Here is a 14,675-nt window from a genome sequence, read left to right on the forward strand (position 1 = left end):
CACCTCCTCTGATCCTTCCCTGGTCATCTACTGGTACTTGAGTTGAGATCCTAGTTCTTGACTTAGGAGCTCTAGACACTGACAGTGATTCTACTTGACACTTCAACTTTGATTTCTATGTTTCGCTGAACCAAAATGCCAAATCAGACTGCACTGAGTCAGAATAAAGGCACTAAGACACAGCCTTTATGTCATAGAAGTCTTTCTTCCTTTCTATTTTTTCATAGACTATGCTGCCTGAACACAGTATTTTATCTTGTACTCTTTTCTTTTCATGACATGTATGCATGCCTTGCACCAAATACTCTTGTATCATTTCTCTCATCTCTAGTACCTAAATATGCTATGATACCATTGTACTCAATACATAGTTACAGAGCTGGATTAAAAGAGAAGTTACTGACCTCTTCACCATTTTTCTTTCTGCCCAAAGCATACTGCTTTGTTGCTTCAATAAACCGCACAGGGATATTATATACTCGCTTATTAAAGAATACAACTAGTGTATATGGCTGTTTGGAATCATGGCCAGAGCTCTTCCGAATAAGAAATGATCCATCCTGTTTATTAAAAGAAAAACACAATTATGGTGAGTATTACTTACGTTTTCACAGGTTATAAATTAGTTTATACCTATATTACATTCAAAAGGTAATTACTGAGCTATGTGATTTTTATTATAGATTACAGTTTATTATTTTCAAAGAAAATACTTCAGTAAAATATATACTTTGAGAAAATCCTGAGTGAAGTCAATTCTCACTTTTTGTTGCATAAAATAAGATGCTATGTTTATATATTTAGAAATGTGTGAAGGGACACAGTAAGATTAAATATAGAGAGCATTCTTGAACTAGGAACCATGTCTATAAGTAATCTATGAATAAAAAAATACATATATCGAAATGAAACAAATTCCATTCAAAAGTACTATGAGAAGAAAGCTGAAATTAGAAATCAAAACATTTCAGCTGGTGAAAATTCTCTTCCCTAAAACTTACATTGAAGCAGAAAAAAACCTGTAATATAATATACCAATTTAAATAAATAGTTTATAAAATATTCTAGAGGTACCTAGCTGGCTCAGTCAGAAAAGCATGTGACTCTTGATCTTGGGGGTCATGAGTTTGAGACTCATGTTGGGTGTAGAGATTACTTAAATGTAAATGAATTTAAAAACTTAAAAAATAAATGTTCTAGAACCATAAATCCAAAAATGAACAAAAAATGGACAAAAAGCAGAAAGAAGAAATGCAACAAGAGTTGATCAAACTCAGGAAGGAAATTGAAGAGAAAGGCAAACCTATCAGAAATGAAGAAATTACAAGATGCCCAAGGGACAATATCTTTAAATGAAGATATGATAAATGACTGAAGCAAGGCATGGAAGCAACCCAGACAGGAGGGAAAAAGAGGAAATTTTTAAAAAATACAATAAAGTCAGAGTGGTTGGAATGAAAGAAAGACAAAAAAAGCCCAAAATGCATGTAATTTAAGTCCTTAAGGAAGAAAAATAAAATAATAGAACAGAATTATTTTTTTAAAAAGATTTTATTTATTTATTTGACACACACACAGAGATCATGAGTAGGCAGAGAGCCAGGCAGAGAGAGAGGGAGAAACATGTTCCCTGCTGAGCCCAGAGCCCGACACAGGTCTCGATCCCAGGACCCTGAGACCATGACCTGAGCTGAAGGCAGAGGCTTAACTCTCTGAGCCACCCAGATGCCCCAGAATTACTTTTTAAGACTGGAATTTAAGAAAATATTCTGGAAATAAGAGAAAACTTAAGTCTACATGTTGAAAGGGGTTCCATCTATCTGAAAAAATTGACTTGAAAGTCAAGTCAGAGACACATTCTGGAAAACGATCAGACTTTAAAAACAAAAGGCCTGCAGAGCCTTCTGATTAAAATATGAAATTATACATAAGGTCAAGAAAATAACATTTGCATCAGATTTTTCAAAAGTATCCTATAAAACAAGGCAATCTAGTGGAGCAACACTTTTAAAAACTCAAGACAAGGATTTTATAACCAGCCAAGATATCCTCTAGGTTATCAGATTATGAACAGCTTTGAATGTGCAAGAACTCAGGGAATAATGTAAATATAGGCCTTCCTGAGAATCTATTATAAGGTGAGCTTTGTCAAAACAAAATAAGGTAACTGGGGAAGCCAGCAAGGGGATTGATGAGAAAGCATTTAACATATGTAATTGCAGAGCTAGGACTAAAGCAAAGGTAGCAAAAATCAGTATGTAAATGTTATATATTCTGACAAAGGAGGGTGCAAGTAAAGAAAAATGGAAGGAGGAAAGAGAAAGAAAGGGAGATGGCATTTTAACTTTGACTTTTCCAAACTGCTCCTAGTGTTCCTACATGATTGGGCTTGGCCTCTCCAAAAATTTACTTCCAGGTACTTTTTGCCATCTTGACCTTGATATTTTAACCCATGCATTGATCCAAAAGAGCCTGTTACTTCTCATTCCTGAATGGAACTCATGTAGCACCAAGCTTTACAGAGAGCTCCCCGGGGAGCCGCCTTCTCTCACTGATTGGAGAACAGTGGAGAACAGTGGAGCCTATGGATCCTGGCAAAGAAAGGACAAGTAGAAATGAGACTGAAGAACAAAGAGGGAGATGCTTGAGAGAGAGCAGAGGATAGCAATTGCTATTGAATAAGTAAATTTAAAAAAAAATCCCTGCATCCACAATGGTTGCAATTCTTTAGTCAGCAAATTATTGGGATGACAGCTGTGCCTATTACAGGCTGAGAGCAGAATATGGGACTTAAAAATGGTCAAACCTTGTTTGATCTGTATAAAGCCTCTTCTGCAGATTTCCGATCGCAGGCACCAGCGTACCATGGCTTGCAGTGAATGTCCGCTTCCTGCGAAATGGAGGGCATTGCTAAGCATGAGATGTGCCTTCAATAACATGGTACCTTCTGTGCACTGAAAACAAAGTCCCATTTTGCTTTACCAAGACAGACCTAACTATATTTGGACCAGCAATTTGAAAATGAGTTTTCTGCTTCCTTTGATCAACCACAGGATTATATAATTGACTTTTTTCTCATCTGGCCTTAGCTGCTAACCTTAGTACTTGAACATTGTTATGAATAAATAAATCAATCAATCCTGCTGGATTCCTGAGCCATTTACACCTTTCTCCTAAATAAGCAATAAGCTCCCCATCTATCACGATCTTACTGCTGTTGCTTTGTGGAGTACTTTCTAATTTCTGAAGTGTTTTCATCAAATATACCTTATTGGATTCTTTTAACTACTCTGAAGGCAAGAAGGATACATATACTTACCCTTTCTACAGTGGAGAAAGCTTAGAGAGACTTGCCCAAGGGCACCCAGAGTTCTTTCTCTGTCTTTTTAAAAACTGTGCTGCTTTATGTGTTTTAATATCATATGCCTCCACAGATCTATTCTGAGAAAATTACACAGTTTAAATAGAATCTATGTGAGCGGAAGAACAATAAAAACAACACACTTCTTTGCTAGTTTTGAAGAAGCACAAACTGTTCTTAGGGCATCCAGAATACAAATTGGAATATTTGGAGCAGGGGCTTAATCCCTGAAAGCAAAATGCGTTCTGTACCCATCAGCGAATGACAACTCACAAGCTGACTTAAAACATAGTCTGTCTTCAAGCTTCACCCCAAACTGCTCATCAGAAGGTATTAGAAGACACTCCCTTTCCTGCAGTTTAATGGTAACAGTAAGAGTTCATTCATACCTGTTCTGACAAATGGGGGTTAGATGAAAGTAGGCCATCCACAGTTGAGCTTCCCCCTTCTGGAAATCCTGTAAGGGATTTGAAAAATCAATTGGTCTTCACTGTATCTTGAGCAGTCAGTATGCCTATACTTTAACACTGTGCTTGGTGCTGCAAGGGACACATGCACTGAAAAATCACACACACACCCAAAAAATCCCTAATAGCAGTGGTTCTCAAAGCATGGTCTGGGGCCCCCAGAACCCCTGGGATTCTTCCAGGGAGGTCGTGAGGTCTTTTCCAAATCTGTATCTCTGTGAAGCCCCATTTTCTTCCTATATTTCAGCCATGAAGACATTGCAACAGCTTGAATATAGAAACAGATATGAGAATCCATCCATCTCTGTTACTCTAGATATTAAAGAGATTTAAAAAAATGTAAGACAAGGCCACTCTTCTCAATAAAGTGTTTTTGTTTGGAAAATACAGTCATTTGCATAAAAAATACGTTAGTTATGTTAGCATGTAATGAGTTCAATATTTTTAAATGAAAAAATAAAGGTTTTAATTAAAAATTGATTAATAAATATGTTTTAATTGCCTGCTTTTAATTAATACATTAAATATTAATAGAAACAAGTGAACCAAAGTTCTTTGGGTCTGCAATGATTTTAAGAGTGTTAACATGGTCCTGAGACCAAAACATTTGAGAACTGCTGCCTTATGGCATAAACTTCCTCAAGGAGTTTAGAGTCTGTAAGTGGAGCCACATGAAGTAGAGAAAATACTTAACGGCATTCATTCATTCATTCATCATTGCATGCCTGCCATGGATCAAAACACTAGGGACAGATATACAGCAGTCACAGTCAAACAAAACAGCAAAATGCCCTGCACTCCTGGAGTATAAATTTTAATGGAGTGAAATATACAATAAAGACCTAAGTAAATATATATACAATACTACAGAGTCGTAAGTACTGGAGAAAAATAAGCAGGGAAGGGACTGGGGACTAGCCTTGGACAAGCAATATGTTTAAATAGGCTGGTGAGGAAGGCCTCACTGAGGTGACACTTGGGTAAAATCTGCAGGAAGGGAGAGAGGAAGCATGTGGCTATCTCGGGAAAGAATGTTCCAGGTCAGAGGAATAGCAACACGCAAGGGCCTAGAATGTCTGAGGGATAGACAGGGGGTCACTGTGTTTGAACTGTGGAAGGAAAAGTAGAGAACAAGGGATGGAGTCAGCCAGTAGGTAAGGAAGGCCCCCGATATGTAGGACCTGTGGACCCCTTAGCATGACTTGAGCACGGACTTAAATAGCTATCATTTAGTGAAGACCTTCTATACTCAAAGCACTGTACGAGGTACTTAATCTTCTTATTTTGAAAACAGCTGTACTGCTTTTATTAAAAAACTAAATGTTAAAGATGACCAGAATGATCAGTGAAATATTCAATCAATACTAAAAAAGAAGAAAGTAAAAATTATCTCAATTTTATTTACTTTTGAAAATAACCATGAAATCAATATTCCTGGCTCCAATTAACAGAAGAGGAAACAAACCAGAGAGGAACGAGCACCCTCCAGCTGGACATGTTGCTCAGACACACGGATCCAGCCTTACCCACCACCCGATAGTGCTTTCCGTGGCTTCACTGTACTTACTTGGCAGGGGTACGGGTTTGTGATGGATTTGTCTGAAAGGAAGAATTTCAGATTAGTTAAAGGGCAAAGCAAAGGATGAATAAGTGTGATGCTTTGCTTGCATTGAAGACGCTTGGCGCAGAGGCATCACAAAGGAGTCAACATAAATGACCAGTAAAACATCTAAAGATATGAAAAGGCATCAAAACCTTCAAAGTAAGTAAAACTGTCCCCCTTGGTTTTATAAAAGGAAGAGACTTGATTAAACTGTTGGATTTTAGTTAAGGCCAATAATTAACTCAAATATTAGGTCTAAGCAGTTCTTTTAAAGCGTCTAAGTAGTTCCTTTAAAGTTTTTTTTCCTATTTGACACTTTTTAAAATTTAATGAGCACTGGGTGTATACACAACTGATGAGTCACTGACCTCTGATACTAATAATACTGATACTAATAATATACTATATGTTAATTAATTGAATGTAAATTAAGTTAAAATTTAAAATATGCAATTGCAATGCAGTGAAATGTCAGATCTTTACCAAGCCCCACAAGCCAACGTCACTATGCAGTGTGACAATACAGGTGTTAGGGAAGCTTATTTTTAAAGGAAGGGATTCTTACTTCTGGGGAGGAGGAAACAGGGATGACTGCATATTTTCTTGTCTGTGACTAGATGTTCGATGGCGTTCAGCAGGTATAGGCCTTTCTGCATTAAGAAAATGCTCGTATTAGGCTAGATTGAAATGTTTGTCTCCATGTCCAAACCCAGCAACATCAACTGAGAAGAACCAGATTTGGTCTGCTGTCTTCCCATGAACATGTCTTTTACCAGGACACCTTCTGTTTATGCACCTGTCTGTCTGGTGATGGGTTTGCATGATTAGGACGAGGACCCTTACCCAGCAGTGTTACAAACACACCTTCCCCTTCTCTGGCAATATCCATGGGGACTGAGCCCAAGGAGTGTACCTTTAAGTGTGTGAGTATAGGCAGTGGCCAAAGACGAGCCAGTTCAAACTGTGCCAATGTTCCCCGCCCCCAAAGGTGTTACAACATGCCAGCAATTTTTACTGATAAGAGGCAAAATATCAGAGTTTGCAAATAATCTACTCATTTTGAAAAATTAGACTTCCATTACAGAAACCCAAAAGGAATAAATGTAGTATGGATTCAAAGATTCAAAGAAATGGTAAGATAGACTTCGGGGTTTCCTGTAATGCAGTGATATTCAGAAGCCTTGCATCCCCGAAGGATGTTTGAAGTCTATGGCAAGTTACTTTGAGCAGCCATGTGAGATTTTTTGTTCATGAATTTACAGCTTGGTAATTTCAGAAGGAGAAACAGTAAACACACTTGGTTCCCACAGCCTGCTGAGATTTGATCACCCAGCTTTGCTTCTCCAGTCCTGGAGCCTTCTTCCTCCCCTCCTTCCTTGTCCCTTCCTTCCTTCTGTCCAACCGTCCTTCCGTCCTTCCGTCCTTCCCTCCTTCCTAGGTGAGAAGAGCCTGCTTACCCACACTGGGTTTGGATGATGGTTGCCTCTGTTCTTGAAACAAATCATAAAACAGATGGCATGCCAAGCTCTTGCCCTAGGAGCCCTTTGGCAACAAGGACACCCGACATGCCAGGAGCTCATTTCTCTGCTGGTTTTCAAAGGCCCCCGAAGCCAATAGAATCTGCACAGGGTCGAGCTTACTTCCTACAGACGCTCACCCTAAGACTCCACTATTACTTGAGCTCCATGCTCAGCAGGCATGGGAGACTCTAAGGAATGGAAGGACAGCAAGGCAGAAGCCTCAAAGGACAGGCAGAAGAAAGGAAGGAAGACAGCAGAAAGGGGGGATACCTTAGAAATATCCTGGAGGAAAAAAGATGGGGGAAACAGATGTAAGAAACCCCCCAAGTCGAGCAGTTAAAGCAGACAGGCAAGTTGTAGGACACATTCAGGAGATGTCTGCCATCCATCATCAGAGAAACCAGGACATTTTATGGAGATGTGCCCATGTGACCTCAGGAAATGGGGAGAACACTCACTCGGCTTTAACACTGGGTAGCTTCAGTTGTGAATTAGATGGGTTCAGGACTCACACTTCTATATAGTATTTTAAGTGTTGAAAATATGGGTAATTCTTACTTCTTTCTGTTTTTTCTTCCCCTCGAGTATTTTTCAAATACAAGTATTTTTTTTTAATATGGGAAAATTCTAATTAAAAGTATATGTAAGATTTTTAGGCTATGATAGGACAAAGGAAAACATTTGAAGGTATACTAAAACATATATTTGAATTCAGAAATCATTATTTTTAAAAACTTAGCAAAAGAACTTCTTCAAATAAATCTTTAAAAATTTTATTATCTTAACTAAGCTATTAGTTCTAAGATATGTGTATAGCTCTGAATAAGGCTTCATATCTATGGCCACGGCACTGTTTCTGGAAAGTTGTACGTCTACAAACAGGCAGGTTTGGGGCATGTAGACTATAGCTTTGCCCCACAGACACTGGGCTGAAAGCTCATGTCCTTACTACTCATTGCAAAGTAAAGGCCATTTTTTTTTAGAAAACTGAGTTTCATACATACAATTGCCTTATAAATAGTGAAAACAATTTACAAATACACTTATGCACAAATCCTTAATTCAAATAACTTTAAGAGAACATACTCATCCTTCAGGATAATACAGATTTACCTTCACAAACACTTGAGACATTCTGTGGAGAGGCAACTGGAATCTATTTAAAAAAAAAAAAAAAAAAGGCAAGGATATTCCATACAGTTGGAAGTGGAAATGAATGTCAAAGCACTATTAATAAGATAAATATTTAGGAGGACATTTCTTTGATGCATAGCTATTCTTTCAATCACAAGAACAACAACAACAACAAAACCCACACAGTTCTCAGCCCGACCTTTGCATTACGTGAGAGTGGACTAGAAGTAGGTCATGGAAGGATCAGTGTCATCCCGGTGTAGGGACTTCCCTGCTCTGTCAACAGGGTTGATGGAAACTGTGGCCCGTGGAGCTGCTGGCCCGTCGGTCTTGCACTTTGGTCTTCAGGCTACCCCTCGGTGCTTGCTAAGTGACTGCAGATGTCAGGCTAGGGGGTGTGGTACTAGGTCAAGGTGGGCTTCCTCAAACAGTGGGCTGGCCCAGGTTCCCCGCACTCCAGCCAGAATCTGAGTTTAGCAGGCCTGTGTGCGCCTGATACACCATTAGCTCCCAGGCCAGCAGATGGAAAGCAGGCAGGCACTGTTAGGTCCCAGGCCAGCAGATGGAAAGCAGGGAAGGCAGATGTCAGGGGAGGCAGGGAGCCTGGCTTCCACCTTGGATCTGCGGCTCACACTCCGCGAAGCCACGCTGGGTCAAGTGAGGATGAGCGCCCCCCACCCCCCATGCAGCACCATCCCCGGCTAACCAAGAATGCGGAATTTCTCTCGGACTGTCTGGGCGGCAACTTCAGTTGCTAGAATTGCTGTGTTCACCTTAGCTGGAAGCATTGTCAACTTTAAATAAGGGAATAAGCATCAGCATTGCAGGAAATATAAAACACATTTAAATGCAAAATGAACTTACTGTCTTCAGCGATGTAGCTGGTTTTTTCCTGGGGGGGGATAAAAAGATGGGCTTTGTTAAAACATAATAGAGATGAAGCGGAGCTGACTACATACCATTTTACTCTTGAATTTAAACTAGTGTCATGAACGTGGTACAAGTGTGTTGGAAGACTGTCCTTGAAGGGCAGAGGGGGAGGGAAACAGGATCTAGCCTTGATCCTCCTAGCTGCAGATAGGGTCCACTGGCAGAAGGCAAAGAGTTAACTGGGGTAAACAGGAGTGAGAGTTGTCAGGGAGCCAGAAAACTGAATTCTTCTTCCAGTTCTGCTGCTGATTACTCTGTGACCTCAGGCCTCTTTCACCTAGGAAGCTTGTTGGAGCTTTAAGTTTCCTTGTCTATAAAATGAAGACTAGCATCAGTATTTTCCAAGGCGTATGCAGAGCCATCCCAGTCGCCAGCAGGACCCTCGGGCTAATGCCTGGGGCCACAGGTGGAGACAAGAGGACAGCCCTCAACGGAGGCTGTCCCCAGCACCCTTCCTGCCAACTGTTGCCCTGCCTCAAGTGACTGTTCTCTACTAGACATCTGCCCAGGGTTTCATCCTGAACAGAGAAATCCAAGGCCAACTCAAGTGTGAAAACCACTGGGATCTGTGGTCCTGAAGGGGTTTTCTGAGCTAACTTCCGGTTTGTCTTGGTTCTGAGACTGTAATCTAATATTTTAATGATGTATGCTTTCTCCTCTGTATTTTTTTTAAAGACTTTCTCACCTTCTCTCTCACTTGCTTTATTTTTGGTTGGGAGCTGGAAGACTGGGGGATGAACACCAATAATTCCTAAGTGCCTGGCACTGGGTTAGGCTTTTCATCTGTTATTTAAAACCTCACAGTGACCTCTAAAAATGGATATTATTGTTATGTTTCAGAGATTAGGGAACTGAGGCTCAGAGAGATTAAGTAACTTGCCCAAAGTGATAAAACTGAGCCAACAAGAACTTTTGGTTAATAAATCCTTGAACTTAAGAATGTCTTTGCTTTGGGCTGTCTGAATGGCTTAGCTGGCTAAGCGTCCAACTTTTGCTTTTGGCTCAGGTCGTGATCTCAGAGTTGTGATCTTGGTCGTGATCTCAGGGTTGTGAGATCAAGCCCCGCCTTGGGCTCCAAGCCCAGTGCGGAGTCTGCTTAAGTTTCTCTCTTTCTCTGTCCCTCCCCATGACACACTCTCTCTCTCTAAAATAAATCAATAAATATTTCAAAAATGTCTTTGCTTTATGCAGAAGCAGAATTAAGATAATAATCATGCAGGCCGGCTTTGCACATATTTAAGTGTGCTTTTAAAATATCCTATTGAATCCATATAAAATTATGGGTCACTGTCTGTGATATTAACTTATCGCATCACCTAACAGTTTACAAAGCTCTTTTAAATTCAATAAGAAAGAACAGTTCTCTTGTTTCACCTTGGGAAGGAAGCTCGGCTGTGTGGCTTGGATCAAACCATCGGGTGCATGTTGTGGGTGTATGTGTGTTTGTTTACAGATCATTAACTACTTGAAAGAGAAGTGGAGGAGGAGAAAGTAAAGATGAAACCTGCTCACGGGTCTCAAAATTATTCAAGTGCTGGAGCTTCTGTGCGACGGAACTCAAGATTTAACTAACAATTTAGGGGAGGGAAGACTGCTAGTCTTAATTTCAGCAGGGGATCCCCTCATCCACCTTAAGCCAGAGTGGTGGTGGAGGAGAACAGGACAGCACGGCTTCATTTCCACACTCTTTAGGAACACACCTGCTGTGGCACAAGGTGCAAGCGTATCTGAGCGTGGGCAGGTGTGTTCTTCTGGGTAGAAATAGTGGAAAAGCACCCACTGCCCCCCCCAGGTTCTTAGGCAGGACCCCTTGGTGGATTCCAGGCAGGCCTGACCACGACAGGAGTGGGGACCACCTGCTCACACCTCCCAGAGCTGACCCTGCACAGCCAGTACTCACCCAGCCCTGGGCAGCGGGGATGGCACAGCAGGAGAAGGTGACTTCGCGTCCCAGGCCCCACTGTTACGACCTGCACAAACATACACACAGGTCAGTCCTCAGCTCCTGTACGTGGGGCCGACGGTCACAGTGAGGGTGGCCTTCCAGGGAAGCTCAGAAATACAGGCACATTTTTGGTTTCTTTCAGTTAAGCATGTCTAGGTGGTTATATTGATGCTATTGGGGAAAATCCGTAGGCTAAGATGATGACATATTTAAATAATATCAATTTATAAGCTTGGAACCAGGATGTGAATTAGGGACCCCAGCTTAACATTTCTAAATGACTTTCTCTTTTTCCCCCATGGGACAAGTGTGGAGCCCCCTGATTCTGCAAGTTCAGTGAAAGGCCCATAGAGTTCCTACAAGAAGGAGCCAAAAGCACACACTTGCATCTGTGTACGCTGTACCGATGTGCACACCAGCGGTGCCTAGAGATGGAGAGACACAGACCCACCACTCCCTCCCTGCCTACAGGCACTGCTATTGCATAAATAATCACTCTGACTTACAGTCTATGCACCTAACCTCACAACCGGAGGCTGTTCACTCACCTCTGAATTCTCAGGGCCTCGGCCCATTGCACAGATAGGCAGACTGAGACAAATGAAAAGCTACTGCCCAAATCTCATCTTCCAAGTCAAAGAAGGGACCCAGAGAGCCTTGTCCACTAGCTCACTTCCCCGCTGGCTACTTAAGACAGAAAGCAGACAATCATGAGGGAGGAACTGAGAGGCTGGTAGAGCTTCATGGCTGAGACAGAGCAGGCCTCAAGGGGGAGAGCCAGACATGATACCAGCTCCCCTCGGCGTCCCTGCCTGCCTCCTCAGGCTGATGCTCACCTGCCTGGACATTACAGCTCTGTGAGCCAAAGGCTCTTTATTGAATTATATCAAACTGAATATATATTGTATTAAGAACCTACTACATTTCTAAGTCCACAATTCCTATTGGACCTACAGGGGATACTCTGTAAACAGAGGTTAGACCTGTGCTCAGTATGTCTTATTTTATTTTATTTTTTTTTATAATTTTTTAAAAAGATTTTATTTATTTATTTGACAGAGATCACAAGCAGGCAGAGAGACAGGCAGAGAGAGGGGGGGAAGCAGGCTCCCCGTTGAGCAGAGAGCCGGATGCGGGGCTCGATCCCAGGACCCCAGGATCATGACCTGAGCCGAAGGCAGAGGCTTTAACACACTGAGCCACCCAGGTGCCCCTCAGTATGTCTTATTTTAGTTTGCAAGATAAAGCACATATAAGTGAGCATGGAAGAAATAATCAGTTACTAAGAATTTCTGAGAACCTGGTATGTGAAGAGCACCGTGTTAGGGGTTGTGGGAGAGCTGGGGGAGCAGAAGCCTCTGCCCTTTGGGATTTATAACCCGAGGACATGCACACGACATGCAACCGCATCTGATGGGACCACCTGTCCCAAACAAAAGAGAAGGGCCTCAAGAACAGTAAAAATTGAGGCCATAAAGCTCATTTTTCCTGTACTTTACCAGAGAGAGGCCTTGAGGGCTTCACTCAGGGCCTATCCACTCGCCTTCTACATTTGGTTCTTACATGGGGCTGATTTCCGTGGATGCTCGTAAGTCCGAAGAACAGCCAAGAGTGTGCTGTGTCACCTCCACAGCACCCGGTGAAGGAACGGCCCCTCCACAGGACTCACACTTACATGTTACCTGACCTTGATGTGACTTTGGAAAGCATTTTAGAAACATTTAAAAAAAGAGACTATGTTAGGAATTTTTAATATTTCACGTGCCGATAAACAGAAACGTCATCAGGAGTGTGCGTCCAGCTGTGTTTCATCAGCCAGTGGACCAAACAGATGCTGTTCTTCACATTCTTAATACCTGATTGACCCTATTAAAACACCCTTGGCTACTCACAGATTTTGATGGAAAATTTCAGGGAAGGGGAAAAAAACCCACCCTTGTCTGAAAAATAAGGAAGTAGAAAGAAGTCCCAAGTCAGAATTTCCTCCCAGGGGTTTTCCCTCTTTTTCAATGTTATGGGCTCATATGGCCTGGATATGTTGTTGTTGTCATATTTACTGCCTGGCTTCACTCCTAAGCTTCCCTTCCCTTCATATCTTCAGTCTGCCGCCATGTTCCTTCCCCCTTCCTTGCCCATAAATCACTTCTGCGATCGGGGGCGGGGTGGGGGGAGGGGAGCATGCCGCTCTACTCTGAGAAGGTAATCCAAGCACAGGTGGAAAACCCATGGTTTCTCATCAGGAAGATGAGGTTCTAGGTATTTCTTTGCCACCAAACTGGCTGGGTGGCCTGTTACAAGCCACTGAACCCTCTCTGTGAAATGGGGACACAACCATCTGCTTCACTTAACTCAGAGTTACTGTTGCAAGACAACAGGAGAACTTTGAAAATGTAAAGAATTAGCCAAAATAAGCTAATATTACTGGAAAGGGACTGAAAGTATTTGAGGTTAAAAACATTATGCTAAGTGAGGGCGCCTGGGTGGCTCAGTTGGTTAGGCGATTGCCTTCGGCTCAGGTCATGATCCTGGAGTGCCAGGAGAGAGCCCTGCGTTGGGCTTCCCGCTCAGCAGGAAGTCTGCTTCGCCCTCTGACCCTCTCCCCTCTCATGCTCTCTCTCTCTCAAGTAAATAAATAAAATCTTAAAAAAAAAAACCAAAAACACAACATTATGTTAAGTGAAAGGAGCCAGATGGAGAAGGCTTGATACTGTATGCCTCCATCTATATGAGGTGTCCAGAAAAGGCAAATCTATAGCAACAAGAAGCAGATCAGTGGTTGCCTGGGGCTGCGGGTGGAAGAACATTCACCAAAAACAGGCGCAAAGAATCTTTTGGAGTTGGAGTGGGGATGGAAATTTTCTAAAACTGGATTGTAGTGATGGTGAAAAAACTCTGTAAATGTAATGATTTATTAAAAAAAAAAACTGCATTATACATGTAAAATGAGTGTGCTTTACGATATGTAAATTATAACCCATAAAGCATCTCGGTAAATGGGATTATCGCTATTTCTGTTTTAGCATCTTGTTATCAACAACCACTGTGTCTCCAGATGCCGGGCTCTGTGCCGGGTACTTTGAATGTGTCATCTGGAAGCGTCACCTAACATCCCGTGGAAGGAACAGAGGCTCAGAGAGGTTAAGTGGCAGGGCTAGGGTTGAAGAGCAAGGCTAGCTGAGCTGAAAGCCAGGTGGACAATTCCTCTCCAGCCAGTGCCTCCTAATGTTACTCTGGGGTGTGATTTGGCAGGTCAGGTTACTTGTTGTTTCTGCTTTATGTGGGGAAAGATTAGTGAAACAGAGAGGTGCTTTCGTGGATGCCCATGGAAAGATGGAGAATGACTCTCTTATCTCATAGGCTGGAGACCGTCTCTGCTGTTCTGGGCCAGAAGTTAGACCCAGTGGCATGACTGGGGTAGGACAACCTGGTCCCCTCTTTGTGACCAGGATCCTTGTTTTCTGGCAAAGCCAAATTCTTGGCCGGAATACTCCAAGGGAGAAATTGAGCCTGTGATAAAGGGAGATGTGTCCAAAAGCGTAATAAAAGAGAAAAATCAACTTTGTTTTAATTGTACTGAGCAAAAAATGATGCTAATGTTTGCAGAGCTGGTACTTACCCAAGTTTCTCAACTAGGAAGATGACCTACTCTTTGTTTTTCCTTCTACCACATATATTTTATGGACCACCTCTCTTCAGTTTTACATACAATGTTGGT

At 41.9% G+C, this 14,675-nt stretch overlaps 1 protein-coding gene across 2 annotated transcripts in view; it reads right to left on the bottom strand.

Moving 5' to 3' along the window:
• The window catches only part of LOC111145374 (B-cell linker), a 74,399-nt gene that overhangs the window by 5,056 nt on the left and 54,668 nt on the right, over positions 1-14,675 (bottom strand). For both annotated transcript variants that reach the window (XM_022500242.1, XM_022500241.1), the window contains 8 exons: positions 10,916-10,985; positions 8,950-8,977; positions 8,065-8,107; positions 5,997-6,081; positions 5,396-5,427; positions 3,751-3,818; positions 2,807-2,890; positions 405-560 (listed from right to left, as the gene is read on the bottom strand). In XM_022500242.1, coding sequence (XP_022355950.1) covers positions 405-560; positions 2,807-2,890; positions 3,751-3,818; positions 5,396-5,427; positions 5,997-6,081; positions 8,065-8,107; positions 8,950-8,977; positions 10,916-10,985 — 566 coding nt within the window. The remainder of the gene's footprint in view (positions 1-404; positions 561-2,806; positions 2,891-3,750; positions 3,819-5,395; positions 5,428-5,996; positions 6,082-8,064; positions 8,108-8,949; positions 8,978-10,915; positions 10,986-14,675) is intronic.

Source organism: Enhydra lutris, unplaced genomic scaffold (genome assembly GCF_002288905.1).
Source record: "Enhydra lutris kenyoni isolate GAN:26980312 unplaced genomic scaffold, ASM228890v2 scaffoldscaffold12, whole genome shotgun sequence".
NCBI classification, from domain to species: Eukaryota; Metazoa; Chordata; class Mammalia; order Carnivora; family Mustelidae; genus Enhydra; species Enhydra lutris.